This window comes from Vespula pensylvanica, chromosome 4, assembly GCF_014466175.1.
Source record: "Vespula pensylvanica isolate Volc-1 chromosome 4, ASM1446617v1, whole genome shotgun sequence".
Lineage (NCBI taxonomy): Eukaryota > Metazoa > Arthropoda > Insecta > Hymenoptera > Vespidae > Vespula > Vespula pensylvanica.
The window spans coordinates 4,819,864-4,835,066 of record NC_057688.1 but is presented as its reverse complement, the minus strand read 5'-3'; the positions used below and the strand labels follow the sequence as shown (position 1 = coordinate 4,835,066).

The window sequence follows — 15,203 nt, the reverse complement described above, 5'->3', positions numbered from 1 at the left end:
ATATAATTTAGTTAGAACGCAAGTACTACCGGGCGAATAGCTGCATATTTCAATGTTTTTCGAAAATCTCTTTTCTATCTAATATCAGTTAGACACTAAATTAATTACATTTTAAATTGTTAGTTATATTTCGTAAGATGAATATATTGAATATATCAAAATTTGCTTTTTATTGATAAATATATTAATTATATAGTTTTATTTATTATATTAATTACTTTTATTAAATTTTATCAATGACTAGTCTCGGATGGGAACCTTGGAAGAGACCTTCCTCTTTTAATTTTTGCTGCTCTTTTCTTTTTTCTCCTTTTCCTTTTATTCTTCTTAAAAATCTATACTCACCGGCTTGGTTTGGTTTTGCCTAATTTAATCTAGCCTGGGTTTATTATAAATTACCATCGTTGTATATGATTTAGAACGTACATGTATATGATATTTAAGTATATATTTTTTTCTTTTGTTTTTTATTCCAATCGTTAGCATCATTATGGTATTAATAATAATAGTAATAATATAAAATGGATTTAGTCCTATAAGAGAAAGCATAAAAAAAAAAAAAAAAGAATAATGCCAAGAGTTTTATCTCACAGATGGTATGGAAGCAAACTCATTTAATTTTTATTATGATAATATATAATATATAATTATTCACTAATTATTATTTTTGACAAGTCAAGTATTGCAACTGGATTCTTTGTTGGCGTAAACCATTATATAAATCGTTATAAAAGAAAAAGTAATGAACAGCCTGAATGATAAAAATTATATATAATCGTAGCTACTACTACTATCAACTTCTTTGTATCTAAAATTTAGTAATATCATGGATAGGTTTGGAATAGAGTAAAAAAAAAAAAAAAACTGCAGAAAAAGTAAACGTTTGTGTATGGAAGAAAAAAGATAAAGTATTTTTAAAACAAAATACTTATACAAAAAGTATAAAAAAAAGAAAAATAAAGTAAAATAAAACGAAGGTTTGTACATTGATCTAAACGAGAGTATGACATAACATGATACATAAGTACAATAATATGTAACATTTTAACATTCATTAACATAAAATAAAATTCACGCTTACTTGGAGATCAAGGCTTTTTTATCTCACTCATACATATGCACATGCACATATACACACTCTCTCTCTCTCTCTCTCTCTCTCTCTCTCTCTCTCTCTCTCTCTCTCTCTTTCTTTCTATCCTTCTTAATTTCTAATTATCTTTATCCGAATTATCTCCCTACGTATTTTATCCTAACTTAGGAGTAAATCCTACGTAGCACTGCTAGTATCACAATTCTGCATTTTCTTTCAACTAACTAATCTCGTAATACCATTGTTTGTTTGTAACAGATTCGGAAATACATTCTAATTGACAAAATTGTTCGATAATAATAATAATTTGTAGAGCTATATTATAAAATTCGAGAACGATAGTGTAAGTTATTTACACAATAGATAATTAAAATTATAAAAACGGATTCCTGTTAATCTAACAGATTTATATGCGATTCGCGAATTTTGTCTACCTCTATACGGTATATGAATTACGTTACCGTATGGCGATGAATTAAAAAAACTACAACTAGAAAAAAAAACTAAAAGACATAAAAATAATATACATAATACACATACTGTAATACGAATGTCAATGAGTTAATAGCTGCTCGATGAAGGTCTTTGATTCGATGTTACAGAATCTAATAATTAGTTTATGTATATACAGAATGATTATCTTAATCTGTAACTGGTAAACTAAAAGGTTTGTCAGATCTCAATAATTGTTTTTTTCTGAGCTCTTCAGTTTGATACTTGTTGCATCTTTTTTTTTTATTTTCTTTTTAATTATCTGAAAAATTTTGAACATTAAATCAAGTAAATCATGCAAATACTACCATAATTTCGTGACAAAATTTCTACTAATACCAGTTACGTATTAATAATAATGATATATGACGCTAGGTAGTCCCAAGCTCGTTGGCATAACAAAGAACACTATTCCATAAAGTCTATTAACGTAACACCTAACGGCGAATTTTAAGTTGACACTATGGACACGAGTTCAATTTTTTGGCTGGAAACGAGCCATGTAAAAATCACAATCGGAACAATATTTTGCAGGTTCCATCACCTGTTTTTGTCGACAGAGATCGCAAAGTACGCTCCTAGATGATAACGAAGCAACTATGCTTGGTTTCTGCATGGAAGACGTTGTTTGGCTAATAGGTGAGCTACTTTTCGAACTAGAAAGAAAATGGATTTGTTTGTTTTGTTTAGGAGGAGGTGGGTGTTGATAAGCTGGATATTTCATGTTCGATTGGATTTGTCCACTTTGTAAAGGATTAGGATAAGTTTGATTAGGTGCTAAAACGTTTTGCTGATCCTTTTGGGATGGTCTTTGATAATTGTCATATCTCTGTTGATAATTATGAACGTTCTGTTGTTTCTGTTGATAAGATAACGTCGTCGACGATAGTGGATTAGGTGGTGGTTGATACTGAGGTAAGGGTTGATTGATCCTATTTGATTGAGGCACTGATTGATAAGGATAATTCTGACAATTGTTATGAGGGTATTGATTCGGATATGGGCTTGGCGATTGATTCGAGGGATAGCTCAATTGTTGCTGAGAATACTGAACAGTTATCGGACTAGCATTATGATTGGAAATCCTCTGATTAAGACCGTTTTGATGCTGCTGTAATCCACTAGCTGATAATTGCTTGTTCATCTGATTGTGTTGCTGTTCCAATTGATAATATTTCTGATAAGTGTTCTTCTGACACAAATTCTTTTGCTGCTGAGACACGGACGGTATATACTGATTACCATGCATCTGTGTAGGATAAGGACTAGCTGGCTTCTGTGTCTGCGATAATGGAACATTTTGATTTCTAGGATGTGACGTTTGAGTTTGCGTGTAGGAAGATTGTGATGGCAAATACTGCGGATATCCATTTTGAGAGTAACGTATTTGTTGTTGAAGTTGTGGAGAATATGAAGTTGGTGGTGGATTCGATGCAGACATAATCATACCCGGATACGTTTCTCTACTTATATCCTGTGTTTCAGAATTATAAGATGCACACATTTTTTTGTCTACTATTGAACCAATGGAGTCATTAGAATTTTGTCTGCCGAACGTCGGCTTGATATTTTCAGGAATCGAAATTGGATTGACGCTTCTCAGCTGATCCTGGAATGGGGTCGCCGGTACACTGTCAGCCTCGCATTTAAGAGGAAGTGTTTGTTGCTGGAATCTTGGTGTACTTTCCCTGTTCATCTCAGCTTCCTGAAGATTCCTAATTTCACGAAGTACTTGAGCAGATTCTGGCTTGTTCATGGCAGATCGTAAAACTCTCTCCAAAATGGGATTAGGTATATACGAATCTTTTTCGTCATCTTCAGCTGTAGCAACAAGAACTACTTGATCGCAAAACGACACGCTCTTCTTTTTACCTATCCTCCTCTTAACTTTTCTCAATTCGATATCCTCTTCGTTCGGTAATATAGTTTTGTTTTGAATGGTATTTTGCATGGCGACCTCGCTGATATCATCTTCGGGATAATCGATAGGTAATCCATTCTCATGTGGTAATGTTAAGGACATCGAGAGAATGGCTGCATTTAATCCACTCTGTTGAACACTGCAGGAATTATCAGAAGTCATCGTTGATATGTAATTATCTTGATTAGTCGTGGATTCAAAGCTTGGACTTGGAATTGTTTGATTCGTGAAATTATTCACTTTAGGGAAAGCGTTCAAACTATCCGAAGAATATTTCAATCGCGTTTCTTCTACTTGTTGTTGATGTTCGTGAGACGTATCGATCGCAGGAGTTGCGATAGAATTTGAATTGGATTGTTTCACAAGATTTTTAGGTTCAGAGTCTACTTTCGAGCTGATTTGTAATTTGTTCTGTTCAAATCTTGCTGCCATGTCCTTGACAGATGACACTACTCTAGGACAATCGGTAACATCCCGGCCTACCGTATCATATCCAAGACTATTCATCATCAAATCGCTAGTTCTTCTTGCTATGCTTGACATTTGATTGGTATTGACAGATGGAGATCTAATTTTTGGTATATCCTGTTCGAGCGAAACCTGCTTCTTCATTCGTTTTTCTGCCTGTTTAGCTTGGAGTTCCTTCAACCAAGTCTCGCTCGAGGATTTCTCTTCTTTTTCCTGTTCCTCGCTAGTTTTTAAATCCTTCGAATCCGAAGCTAAAATCTGTTCGTTCTTCATCTGCAACTGAGCGAAAAGAGTACTGATCTGTTGAGTCTCTAGTCGGTGTTGACGTTGCTGAGTCGACGCGAACTGCTGCTGAAGTGATTGCTGTTGACTCTCTTGAACGTGTCCAATATTACTCTCATCGATAGGTGGCGGTGGAGGTGGAAAATCTTCACTAGCTTGTCTGGAATGTGACACCGAATGAATAGATGGATATGGAGGGGGCGGAAACTCTTCACTCGGTTGTCTTGAATGAGAAACGTTTCCATTTTCCGGATATGGTGGAAGAGAATCTAAAGAACCTTGCTGTTTTATAGGACTTTGTTCGCTGTGTACGTCTGCACGAGTAATTACATAGGTAGGCTCATAAAGAATACCATTAGCATATTGAACAACATCGTCCTGAATTCTAGGCTTGTTGTTATAGTTAGTCTGAACATTGGCAGAATGTCCGCTTTGTTCTATACCATAGGACGGAATGAAAGGTAAAGAATGCGATTCTGTCGAATAATCGGCATAATTAGAACTACGATTCGACGAATTCGACGAATTTCCAGCGTTCATGTGATTCCAGTAGCCGTTATTCTGCTCTTGGGATCCTGTTCCTGAGCTAGATTGTCCGTCTGACGATGAATACGTGGACTTGTCGGCTTGCTGATCGCTATGCACTTCACCCGAACACTTAGACTTGCTAAGCTGAGAAGTGGTTCTAACAGGAGGTGGGGGTGGTACCTTCGCTACATGTAACACTTTACCGGCACTACCGTGGAAACTCTTCCTCATCAATCGACTTCTTTCCAAATTCGGATTGCTCGTCGTATTCGCAAGACTATTGTTGGCATTGCCAGCGAATTCCAAATGACCTTCGGACAGATAACCACTCAAAGATTGTGCCATTTCGTTACCCTTTAAACCAACATTTGAATCATCCACGGATTGCTTTGGCAAAGTATTCGAGGTACCTTCCACGTTAATACTCGTCTGATTGTCCTGTCCTTCTCGCAAATCAGGCATGCTTCTGTTCTTTCTTTTTATCAGCCCACCCATCAATAACTTTCTACGAATCTTATGCTGCTTTTTACCCTGTTTCTGCTCAGTCACGTTCACGTTATTTTGTTGAGAAACTCTTAGGCTGGTTGTACCAACCTCGATATTCTCCTTTGGCTTCTCAATCGATTTAATACCTTTCGGGGAGGGTGAAGTGCGTGAAGGTGCTATGGAAAAATCTTTCGATATGTTTTTATTTCTTTCTTCGCTCCTAGCTCGTTTCTTATCCTTTTTATCATCGTCGCAGCGCTTTGTTCGTCCAAACAATCCTGTTCTTTGAATTGGCCGATCATGGAGCATATACTCCTCGTCCTCGATGACGTTCACAGCGGTAGCCTTACTTCTCAACGTCTTCTTCTTCGGTAGAGTCGCATAAATCTCGATACTCTTCGTCGTTGGTTTCTCCACAACTGTTACTGGCGCGTTCACCAATAGTTCACGACTATTCTGTCGAGAATGATTACCCTTGTCCCGTGAACTCTGTCGAGAATGTTGACCAGACTTACTGTTTTCTCTCGAATGCCTACCCTCAACTGCTCCTTCTAAATACATACACATACATCAATTACAATCTTTTTCAAAAGATCAAACACGAAAAATGATTACACACATACCTTCTTTCTCTCCGTTAGCTGATGTTTGCTCTTGTAACATTCTTCTGTGCAAGCTTCTAGTCTTCATCACGCAAGTATTGTGTTTCATTCTCGCGTTCGAAATTGTATGATCATTGTTGTACGGTGCTTCCATCGCAGCTCTTGCTTTGTTACTAGCTGCTTTGTACAATGCTACAGCAGTGCTAAGATCTCCAGCTTCCTCGGCAGCTCGAGATTTGTCCATAAGGGCATCCGTTTCCTTGCAAAGACGTTCGCAATCATCTTTCGATGAAGGTTGGTAACCTTCCGGAATTTGAGCAAGCTGCGATAAAAAGTCATTGATATAATAATAAGAGTAATCCTTATCAAATGATTATATTATTGATTAATCTTTTGAATGATCTTAACCTGTAGATTGTGCTTAAGGCCCTGTTGAAGTGGAAGACTATCCGTAGAAGACAATGAGTAGGAATCATATCCAGCATCATAATGCCCACTACTACTACTGGACAATTCACCAGACTTGCTGGTTGGACTTTTAGGAACTCCAGAGTTTCTCTGGACTTTATTGACGAAATACAAGTAGGGATTTTCCATGGTCGTGGACGAACTGGAAGATGCACTATTTCTATCACCTGACCAATTCCCAGAGTCCCGTCTTCGTGGCACGTTTAAATGTTCCGGTATACTAATCCCGTCCGAAGGTGTTGAGCCAGCACTAAGACTTCTAGTTAATTGCATTTGTTGCTTCTTTTGTTGTTGCATGACGCTCTCAACTGTTCTACGGCTTATATATTTCGATTCGGTTTCTCCATCAACTACATCAACACCCTTTAATAATAAAAAAATGTTTGCTACTTATCGCACAGAACAATTTATCCAAAAAATAAAGAGAACAAATTTTGCTAAAGGGAACAAACCTGATTATCAAAGATGTTGTTCTGTATGTCTGTAAGATTTTGATAATCACTGTAAATTCGCTGAGCGTAAAGATGAGGAGGACTATCCGGATTAGGAGTAATGGCACGTCTGGCTGTACTGTTGATCGAAGGTTTTTCTGGACTAGGTGTGATGGATCTACGAACGTTGTTCTTCGGTGGTGTTTTCAATATGTTTCCACTTGGAAATCGAGTGACAGTTTTCGGAGCATTTTCGGTATTTACCGGAGTCCCATCAGGCGTTGCATAAAGTAGTAGCAAGGGTTGATATCTACCTCTTCTACATTTCTCAACTACCTGTTCCCATCGTGGTCCTATTTCTTTAACTGTGGCATCATCGAAATAAATCCAAACCTGAACAAATTATACATAGATATTAATTTTAATCAATTTAATAATTTTTTTTTTTTTCGTTTCAATCGTTGTAATTACTTAGGAGAATTAAACAGCGCTTACCTTGAGTTTAGTATGAAAAAAGAAAGTGGAGTAATGTTTTCCATAGTAAGTGACAACCCCAACAAGATTATGTGTCGTTGAGGCACCCCAAGATGAATCAACAACGCTATGAAAAACATCAGTGAGCCGAAGGGATGTCCCTACCGTAGCGAATACATCCATTATATGATCTAAGGACGGTCGTTCGCTGTCCCAAACAACCCCAACGGAAACTATTTCCGGTCGATTTATAAGCGTCCTGCAGATTTGGATCTTCGCACCGCACGAACTCTAAAATACGATATACCGTGTTAATCAACAGGTCTAAAGACTCGAATAGACAAAATTCTTATTGATTTTTTTCTCCACTTACTGGACAATCACGAATGTCTCCCATTCCACCGGCTCTTCTTAAAAGTTGACCAAAAAGATCCGGACTCGTTCGTGAGTTAGCTTGAGTTTGACGAGCTTGTGACGTTAATGCTGACGCTGAGACGTAATGGACCATCTGTAATAATGATGACGATTTCTCTCTCTCTCTCTCTCTTTCTTTCTTTTTTTCTAATTAATGACAATCGTTAATCTCAACTAGATTTCTAACTTTATATATTCGTAATCATACTCATATCATAATTATCCAACGACATCGAAGACAATGGATGTCTTTGATTATATTAACGACCGACCAATCAATTATCCTTACGAGATAGTTAGCCCCGTTCTCAATCGATGAATACAATACATCTATGCGGTTTACTCTAGCATGGAGTAGACTTTCGCAACCGGTAGAACAACTATGTATATATCAGCACTAGTTCGTTGTAAACTTTCAAAGGCGGCATAATAAATATTTTTCTAGGGGCGTAGAGCAGCCTAGAATTCGATATAGAGTATACAGACACGAATCCACGTGGGTGGAGCCGTTTCCTTAAGGTTCTTTTGTCTCTTGGCGAGAGTAGAAGTAAATAAGAAAAAGTTTATACTGCAAACTGGCTCCATACATCGTGTGCATCGGTCATGGCCGATTACTTTTACCATGTCCCCGCGAGTGTTCCTGATTGATAGATTCGAACGTGCCACTTTCGTTTTACGCTTGCCCTTTTGTAGTTACGTTGGTAGTAAGCTCTCCTAAATTTTTCTTATAATCACTGTCGCCTGCAGATTACACCAATGAAACGAAATAGATTTCCTAACAAATATCTGCTTCAGTTTAACGAGCAATGAAATAGCGTTGCACATGCGTGTACACGCACGTTGTCTAGTAACTGAATCGAGTATCTCGATCGAGAGCTCTAATTGATCAAAAAGGAAAAAGAATTTGGGTTGCTACAATCTTAACTAATGAGTCGAATAAACTCATTTTGCAAAGAAATCATTTGTAGCTAGAGAATAATCCAACCCCCCCCCCTTTTTTTTTTTTTTTTTTTTTTTTTGAAAAAATAACACGAATATTATCGTCTTAAGATCCTTTCTCTTTTACCCTCTCGGATATCGAACAAATGAACCGTCAAATCATGATTGCCTAATCCGAAGTTCAAAGTAGCTGTGAAAATGGCTTCCAGCTTAAATCGTTTAAATCCCGTACGAATCGAGAGAGGCACTTTTTATCCCTCTTTTACGTTAGCATTTACAGGGAACCCTTTAACCACCCACAAGAACCCTTCTTTTTCTGCTCATCAATCCTGCAGTGAAAAGGTTACTTTGGCCCTGGAGCCTTTGGTTTATGTATTCTTTGTATATAACCCTTCTCAACAAAAATTCCTGCCATATTGATTGGTTTTACCTGAGAATCTCTTACCGTGAGAAAAATTCTACCCGAGAGAATTCTCGATTTCTCTGACTAAATCAAACTGAATTAACAAAGGATGGGTTCGGTTAATACGATTTTCCTGAAGGTCTCCGTAATATGTTCTCTATCGATTCGGCGATATTATAGCTTCGAGCTATGAATAAATTATATGATACTGTAAAAGGGACTTCGACGAACCTGCGTAAAGGGCAAAGGCTCCGAGGTGGCTCCGCACGCACCGCAAACGCTTTGTTCGACGAGGGTCATGGCAAATTTTTGATGTGGCACGCAATGTCCAGCACTACACATGTCCTCCGCTTGTCCGCTGGCTATATGCAAATGAATACGTAGCAGAATATTTTCCTAAAAAAAAAAAAAAAAAAAGAGAGAGATAATAATGAAATAAAGTAAAATGAAATAAAAAGAAAAAAAAAAAAATGAAAAGAAAGAAATTTGCATCACCCCGAACTACAAATAAATCATGAATAATAATGAGAAAGTATACTTCACGATTGAGATTCTCATCGGATTGGAGAATATACGATCGGACACAACGAAATATATATTTTCATTTTCTTTGTAACACGTAAAGAAATATTTTCAACAAAGATAATCGTCCTTCGTTCATTTAATACGTCGTCAGCAAAAATACAAGAAAAACTTTGTAATCGACTTTACGAGTTCGCAATTACTTTCATGGTGTTATCCATTGGTGATCGATGTCGACACACGCGTGCATACATATTTGCGTTAAACGTGACCACGGTGTAAACGAGAAAGTGGACTCTAGTCGGCATTTGCCGATCTCTCAAGGATCGTTCAAAGCTCAGCTTGTTAACCGCTGCTAGGAACCATTAGACTATTATAGCGCTGTGGTTGGTTGGTGGTGAAAAGATTCGATGGCATTAACGATCAAATTTTATCCTTTTTTTTTTTTATTATTAGTATTATTATTATCATCATCATCTTTTTTTCTTACGTAGGTAACTAATGATCAACGTGACGTCTATTACGTGACAAAGTATATACCAAAGACACTAAGATAAGTTAACAAGTGAGGTCGAAGAAAACAAATGGAAATGATGTACGTGTTCGTATGTGTGTATATATACGTGTGTATATGTGTGTGGTACTTACGAAACATTCCGCAGCATCGTCCATAAATCCAAGCTGAAACCTTTGCTGATCGAGAAAGCTCTCGGCGAGGGCGCGACGTAACGTGTCGGGTGGCAAGGCACTTTTTTGTGAGGACTGCAACTCCGAGAACAGCTCCTGCGACACACAACGTGACAAAGATTTAATGTCGGTCTTTTCATTAAAAGAAAAGAAAGATGGACAAGGGTTCGAATGGATCGGCAAACGAATGTTCAAACGAAACTCGTTATACTTCTTAGCCACGATCGAACGCAAATGAAATTGTTTCGAGACATTAATCTTCTTTGGGATCAGCGAATTTCTTTACTTTTTATTCTTCCATCGAATTCAACATTGAACTTTGAACGATGGTATTCAAACTTGCTTGGTTCTCTCGTAATTCTGAATGTTGAACATTAAACACAAACATCAAATAAAAATATTCAGATTTCCTTTAAATCATTTGAATAGAAAATTTCTACAAGTGTTATTCAAACTTGTTCATCGACCGAACCCAACGTTGAATATCGAATAGAATGTGTAAAGATAGGCATTTAAAGTTGATCGGAATGGTACTTTAACTATTTTTTATTCACTGATTCATTTACACCCACAAACCTTCTGCAATTTTGTAAATACTCGACAGTCTTTCTAGAGGAAACGCTCTCTCTTCGTCGTATTCACAATATCTCGTTTAACAGACAATCGATTCAAGGAATCGCGAGCGATTTCAAAAGAGGATGCTAGCGAAAGTGCGAAGAACTGGCTCTGTGTGAACACGCGAAAGGTCTCTTATTCACTGTTGTGTCATCCGAATAAAGTAATCAGTAATAGCAAACAAGTAAACTCTTCAGCTAAAACTCTAGATTTCTGACTTAAAAAGATTTCACAGAGATCGAATCATCTTCATGAGAACTATCGAAACCCAAGGCGATCTCTTTCGTAATGGACTTTTTTAACGAACACGAATGCAACAACATTCGTGGATAGAAAGTCACCTATGAGTTGCAACGAGTTGGCCCGATCTTGCTCAACGCGTTAACATTTCGAGAGAAGATGCTAGTGAAGACAGAGAAAAATTGACGCACAACAGAAAATATGAAACGACTATTGCCGTTGACGACATTTGCGCAAATGAAAATTTGCACTTTGCTGTCAGGGTGTAAAAAAAAAAAAAAAAAAGAAAAAGAAGGAAAATTTCTCCTAACTCGTGTTGACATTATCCATTAGATATAATCCCTATAAATATTTCAACAGGATCTATGCCATAAAATTAATAGATTGTAATGCTTCTCATGTATTACAGTTTTGTTGAGATAAAAGATAAACGTTCCCCTCTTGCTGTCTAAGATTACTTCTTCGTATAGTGTCACCCAGATCTCTAACGAAGCAATTTAGTACCAGTTAAGTCTAACTTGAAAAGCTAGAATTGATCGTACAAAGACCGGATTCAAAGTGTCCTAAACCTGATCTATAAACATGGTCTATGAACAAGACTAAGTGAAAACTCTTCCTGATATACAGGATATGATCACTTTCCCAATGAAAGTATATTTCTTATGGGAAAAAAAATAAAAAAAAAAAATAAATAAATAAATAAATAAATAAATAAAAACATAAATAAACAAGATTCTATAAAAGAAAAAAAGAAGAAAAAAATTTTGAAAGGAGCCAAAATCAATGCGACTGAATCGGAAGATTCTTATCCTAACTCTTATTTAGAAAATTTTTTTTATTGATCTAATTCAATGAAACGTTTAAGAAGCATGATCGTCATGAAATAAATTCGCGGGAAGTTAGAAATTACAGGGCGTTTTCAACGAAACTCTTGAATGAAAGACGTTCGATCGGTTTTGTGGCAAGATATAGTAATGGAAGTGACAGATGTGTTACGAAGAGAAGACTGGTACATATGTATATGTGTACATACGATGATACTACCGGAACGATCACGTGCAAGCGTGGAGGATGTCGCACCTGTTCGAAGCTGGTTAGTTGTGCGTTCGTAAAGGAACAGAAAAAAAAAGAAAGAAAAAAAGAAAAAGAGAGAGAGAAAGAGAGACCAGCCGGTTTTGTAGAAATTGTGCTAAGCCCCTTCGAACGAATGGGGAAGTGAAATCGACGAATAACAACTCGCTACCAGGTTATTGATCACTATTTAATGACTCAACTTTTTGTAGGAATATGGTGGAAAAGATAAAGATAATAAAAAAGAAAAAAAAATAAATAAAAATGCAAGATCATCTTGAACCGATGCAATATCTTCTTTAGAATAACTCGACCATTGCATTTAAGTAGGGCCATGTGTTCTCTCGAGTGTATTCACTGCAGGTTCCTACTTTAACGACGTTATTACCCGACCGTAATCATGTCGTTAGGCTTATCAATCGCATTTGGTGAATGCAAAAGCTGTTAAAAATGAATCCCTACTATAAAACACATCGATAATTCCATGCAATAGAAATTCCTCAACGTGAATTTAATGTTGAAGAAAAACACAAATTTATTTGTGAAAAATATTCAAGCCTACTTTCTTCAGATCGTTTAGGTCCATGTTCGAGGGTGAATCTTCCCTCTCCATTCCGCTATCCTCTTCATCTTCTTTCTTCGTCGTGACTTCATTTTGAATCCTATCTTCCTCTTTGAAACGTTGAGACGAGGCTGATGAGACGGAGGAGTTTGAAGAAGTCGTGGACGATATGTCCTGTCGTATTTTTATCCACTTCAACATTTCGCTGATTCTTCGAGGATCACAAAGATGAAGAATATATATTCCTTTCACATTGTAATGAAGATCGTCACAATGATCGATACATTCTTCATACGTTTTCTCGGCATTTGCATTCTTTTTTCTTGGCAGAGTAAAGTTGCAGCAATCGAGTTGGGAATACCAAAGACTTTCTATCCTTATGTAATACGTCGATAAACTCAAGGATCAAGGAAAGAAATATCTATGAGATGATATATGAATATTATTTTCCAGGAAGAAGAATATATATATATATATATATATATATATATATATATATATATAAAAAGAAAAAAAAAAGAAAATGAAGAAGAAGAAGAAGGAAAAAGAAAATATAAATAAAGATTAGCAAAGATTGTCTGGCCTATCTCGTAGAAAGATATGATGCTTGCGCCGCTAGAGAAGTATGATGATCGTAACCAAGACGATCGCACGGTGAACAAGCTCGTTGAGATAACCCGTTGCTAGACTCTAACCGAAGACTCGATTAAAAACATAAACTCGTTTGGTCGGTAGAACTCTCCAACGAGAATTATTCTCGCGTTATTGGCCCTTACAAAATGTAAATGAATTTTATCTTCCTGTATTCTATTTTTAAACAAATTTCTTACGGTTAATCTTATTTACTCGAGATGTGTGTGTGTGTGTGTATAAGATCGTCCTCGTAAATCGTGTAATCGATCGTTCCTTTCCAAGATCCTGTCAAACGTTCTCTTCAATGTGATCTATACGTTCTAGCTGAAAGGAAACGTTTGCGGAAGACCTGGAAGAGCTAGCTTCAGATTACTCTTCCGGAGCTTAACGCCTCGTCGCGTTCCAACTACACCACTTCCACCTACCACGTGGTTGCCATTCTACCCTTCAAACATCATAAATTTGTCCGGATCTTTCGTTAAACTGTTCGTCCTTCTTTGATCATTTCAAGAAATCATTCTGTTGTTGGTACCTTGAAGAGTGAAAGGCGAACTGGGAGACAAACGATACGCTTCATAAAAAGAACGTATAAGATAATATCTCAAAATATCACTTCACTGTTCACTTTGTTTGAAGAGCAAATCACCCCTAAGATATTTCTGAATAATATACGAATCACTGTAATTTCTTTCTTCACTTTTCTTTTTTTTTACACTTGTTCAACTATCCTCAAACGTTTATTTCTCCTAACGATGATAAAATCATTGTATCGAAACGATTTGAAGACATTTACCGATCGTTTCAAATCTTCTTAATATCACTGATACATCAGAAGATTCTGACGAGGTAAGAGTTTCAGAAAAGTGTGTAGAAGAACCAAAGAAAGGAGAACGCGTTCGGTTGGAGTCGATCGTGGTCGAAGAACGTGGACAACGAGCACGAGACTACCTGCACAGCGAAGGCAGCGACTCGCGGAGTGCTGCCGAACCTCCCCCACCCGTTCCCTTCTTCGTCTCTTCCCGTTCTCCTCTTCTTTCTAAGAGGCCGCAGCACGGTGCCCCCGTACCCCTTGTCCCTTCACCGATAGAAGCGAGAAGCCAATGACGTCACCCGGTTAGCTGTCCTACGCTCACCAACCTGGCCGACTACTCGACCAGGATCGTATGACGAGTGAGAAGGAAGATATATTCGAAGAAACTAACACATTATTACCATAAATTTTCAACCACTTTCCTGACTGATGCATATTAATTTTCTCAAAATCCAAATTTAAATCGTTTACTAAAATATCAAAATTATCTTCGGTCGAGCTTGTAATCTCTTCTGAAAGTATAATACGTTTGGATATTACTTCTGATTACTTTCACGCGATAGGGTGAGAGAAAGAGAGAGAGAGAGGGGGGGGGGCAAGAGAGAGTAAGGAAAAGAAACAGATCTAATAACGGTACCCACGTTCATCTCCCTCATCGTTACGCTCCTGAACCCCGTAAGTTATCGTAAACGTTACGAACACTTAGAGTTAAGTTGGCGAACCAACGATGACATCGTACGAGAGTAAGAGTAGGTATATTATATACATGTAGAACTCTAAAGGAACATCAGTGAAATATTCATCGAACAAAGCCTACTTCCATGTCTCTTTCAGTATTGGTCGTATACGAAAGCGGACCCACGCTGTTCGACGAAAAAGTATCGAGGACGGAAAAAGTGGACGCGACTACGCGACCGACGAGAGTGTACTTGGGCCGTGTTCATAGACTGTAAAATCGACCCATATATATATATATACCACGAACTAGCAAACGAGTTGTTTGTACGATACAGCAGCAAGTATATTAATATGCAAATGGGTGCATGTGTTCAACCTGGAAT

At 37.2% G+C, this 15,203-nt stretch overlaps 1 protein-coding gene across 4 annotated transcripts in view; it reads right to left on the bottom strand.

Moving 5' to 3' along the window:
- Window positions 1-871: 871 nt before the first annotated feature.
- Window positions 872-15,203, bottom strand: part of LOC122628305 — a 57,215-nt gene continuing 42,883 nt past the window's right edge. For 2 of the 4 annotated variants that reach the window (XM_043810469.1, XM_043810473.1), the window contains 8 exons: window positions 10,172-10,306; window positions 9,233-9,397; window positions 7,619-7,753; window positions 7,267-7,536; window positions 6,793-7,164; window positions 6,281-6,703; window positions 5,894-6,194; window positions 872-5,821 (listed from right to left, as the gene is read on the bottom strand). In XM_043810469.1, coding sequence (XP_043666404.1) covers window positions 2,061-5,821; window positions 5,894-6,194; window positions 6,281-6,703; window positions 6,793-7,164; window positions 7,267-7,536; window positions 7,619-7,753; window positions 9,233-9,397; window positions 10,172-10,306 — 5,562 coding nt within the window. In that variant the 3' untranslated portion in view covers window positions 872-2,060. Of the gene's footprint in view, window positions 5,822-5,893; window positions 6,195-6,280; window positions 6,704-6,792; window positions 7,165-7,266; window positions 7,537-7,618; window positions 7,754-9,232; window positions 9,398-10,171; window positions 10,307-12,698; window positions 13,120-13,756; window positions 14,347-15,203 lie in introns of those variants that run through there. The other 2 variants (XM_043810470.1, XM_043810471.1) reach the window with 2 other exon arrangements.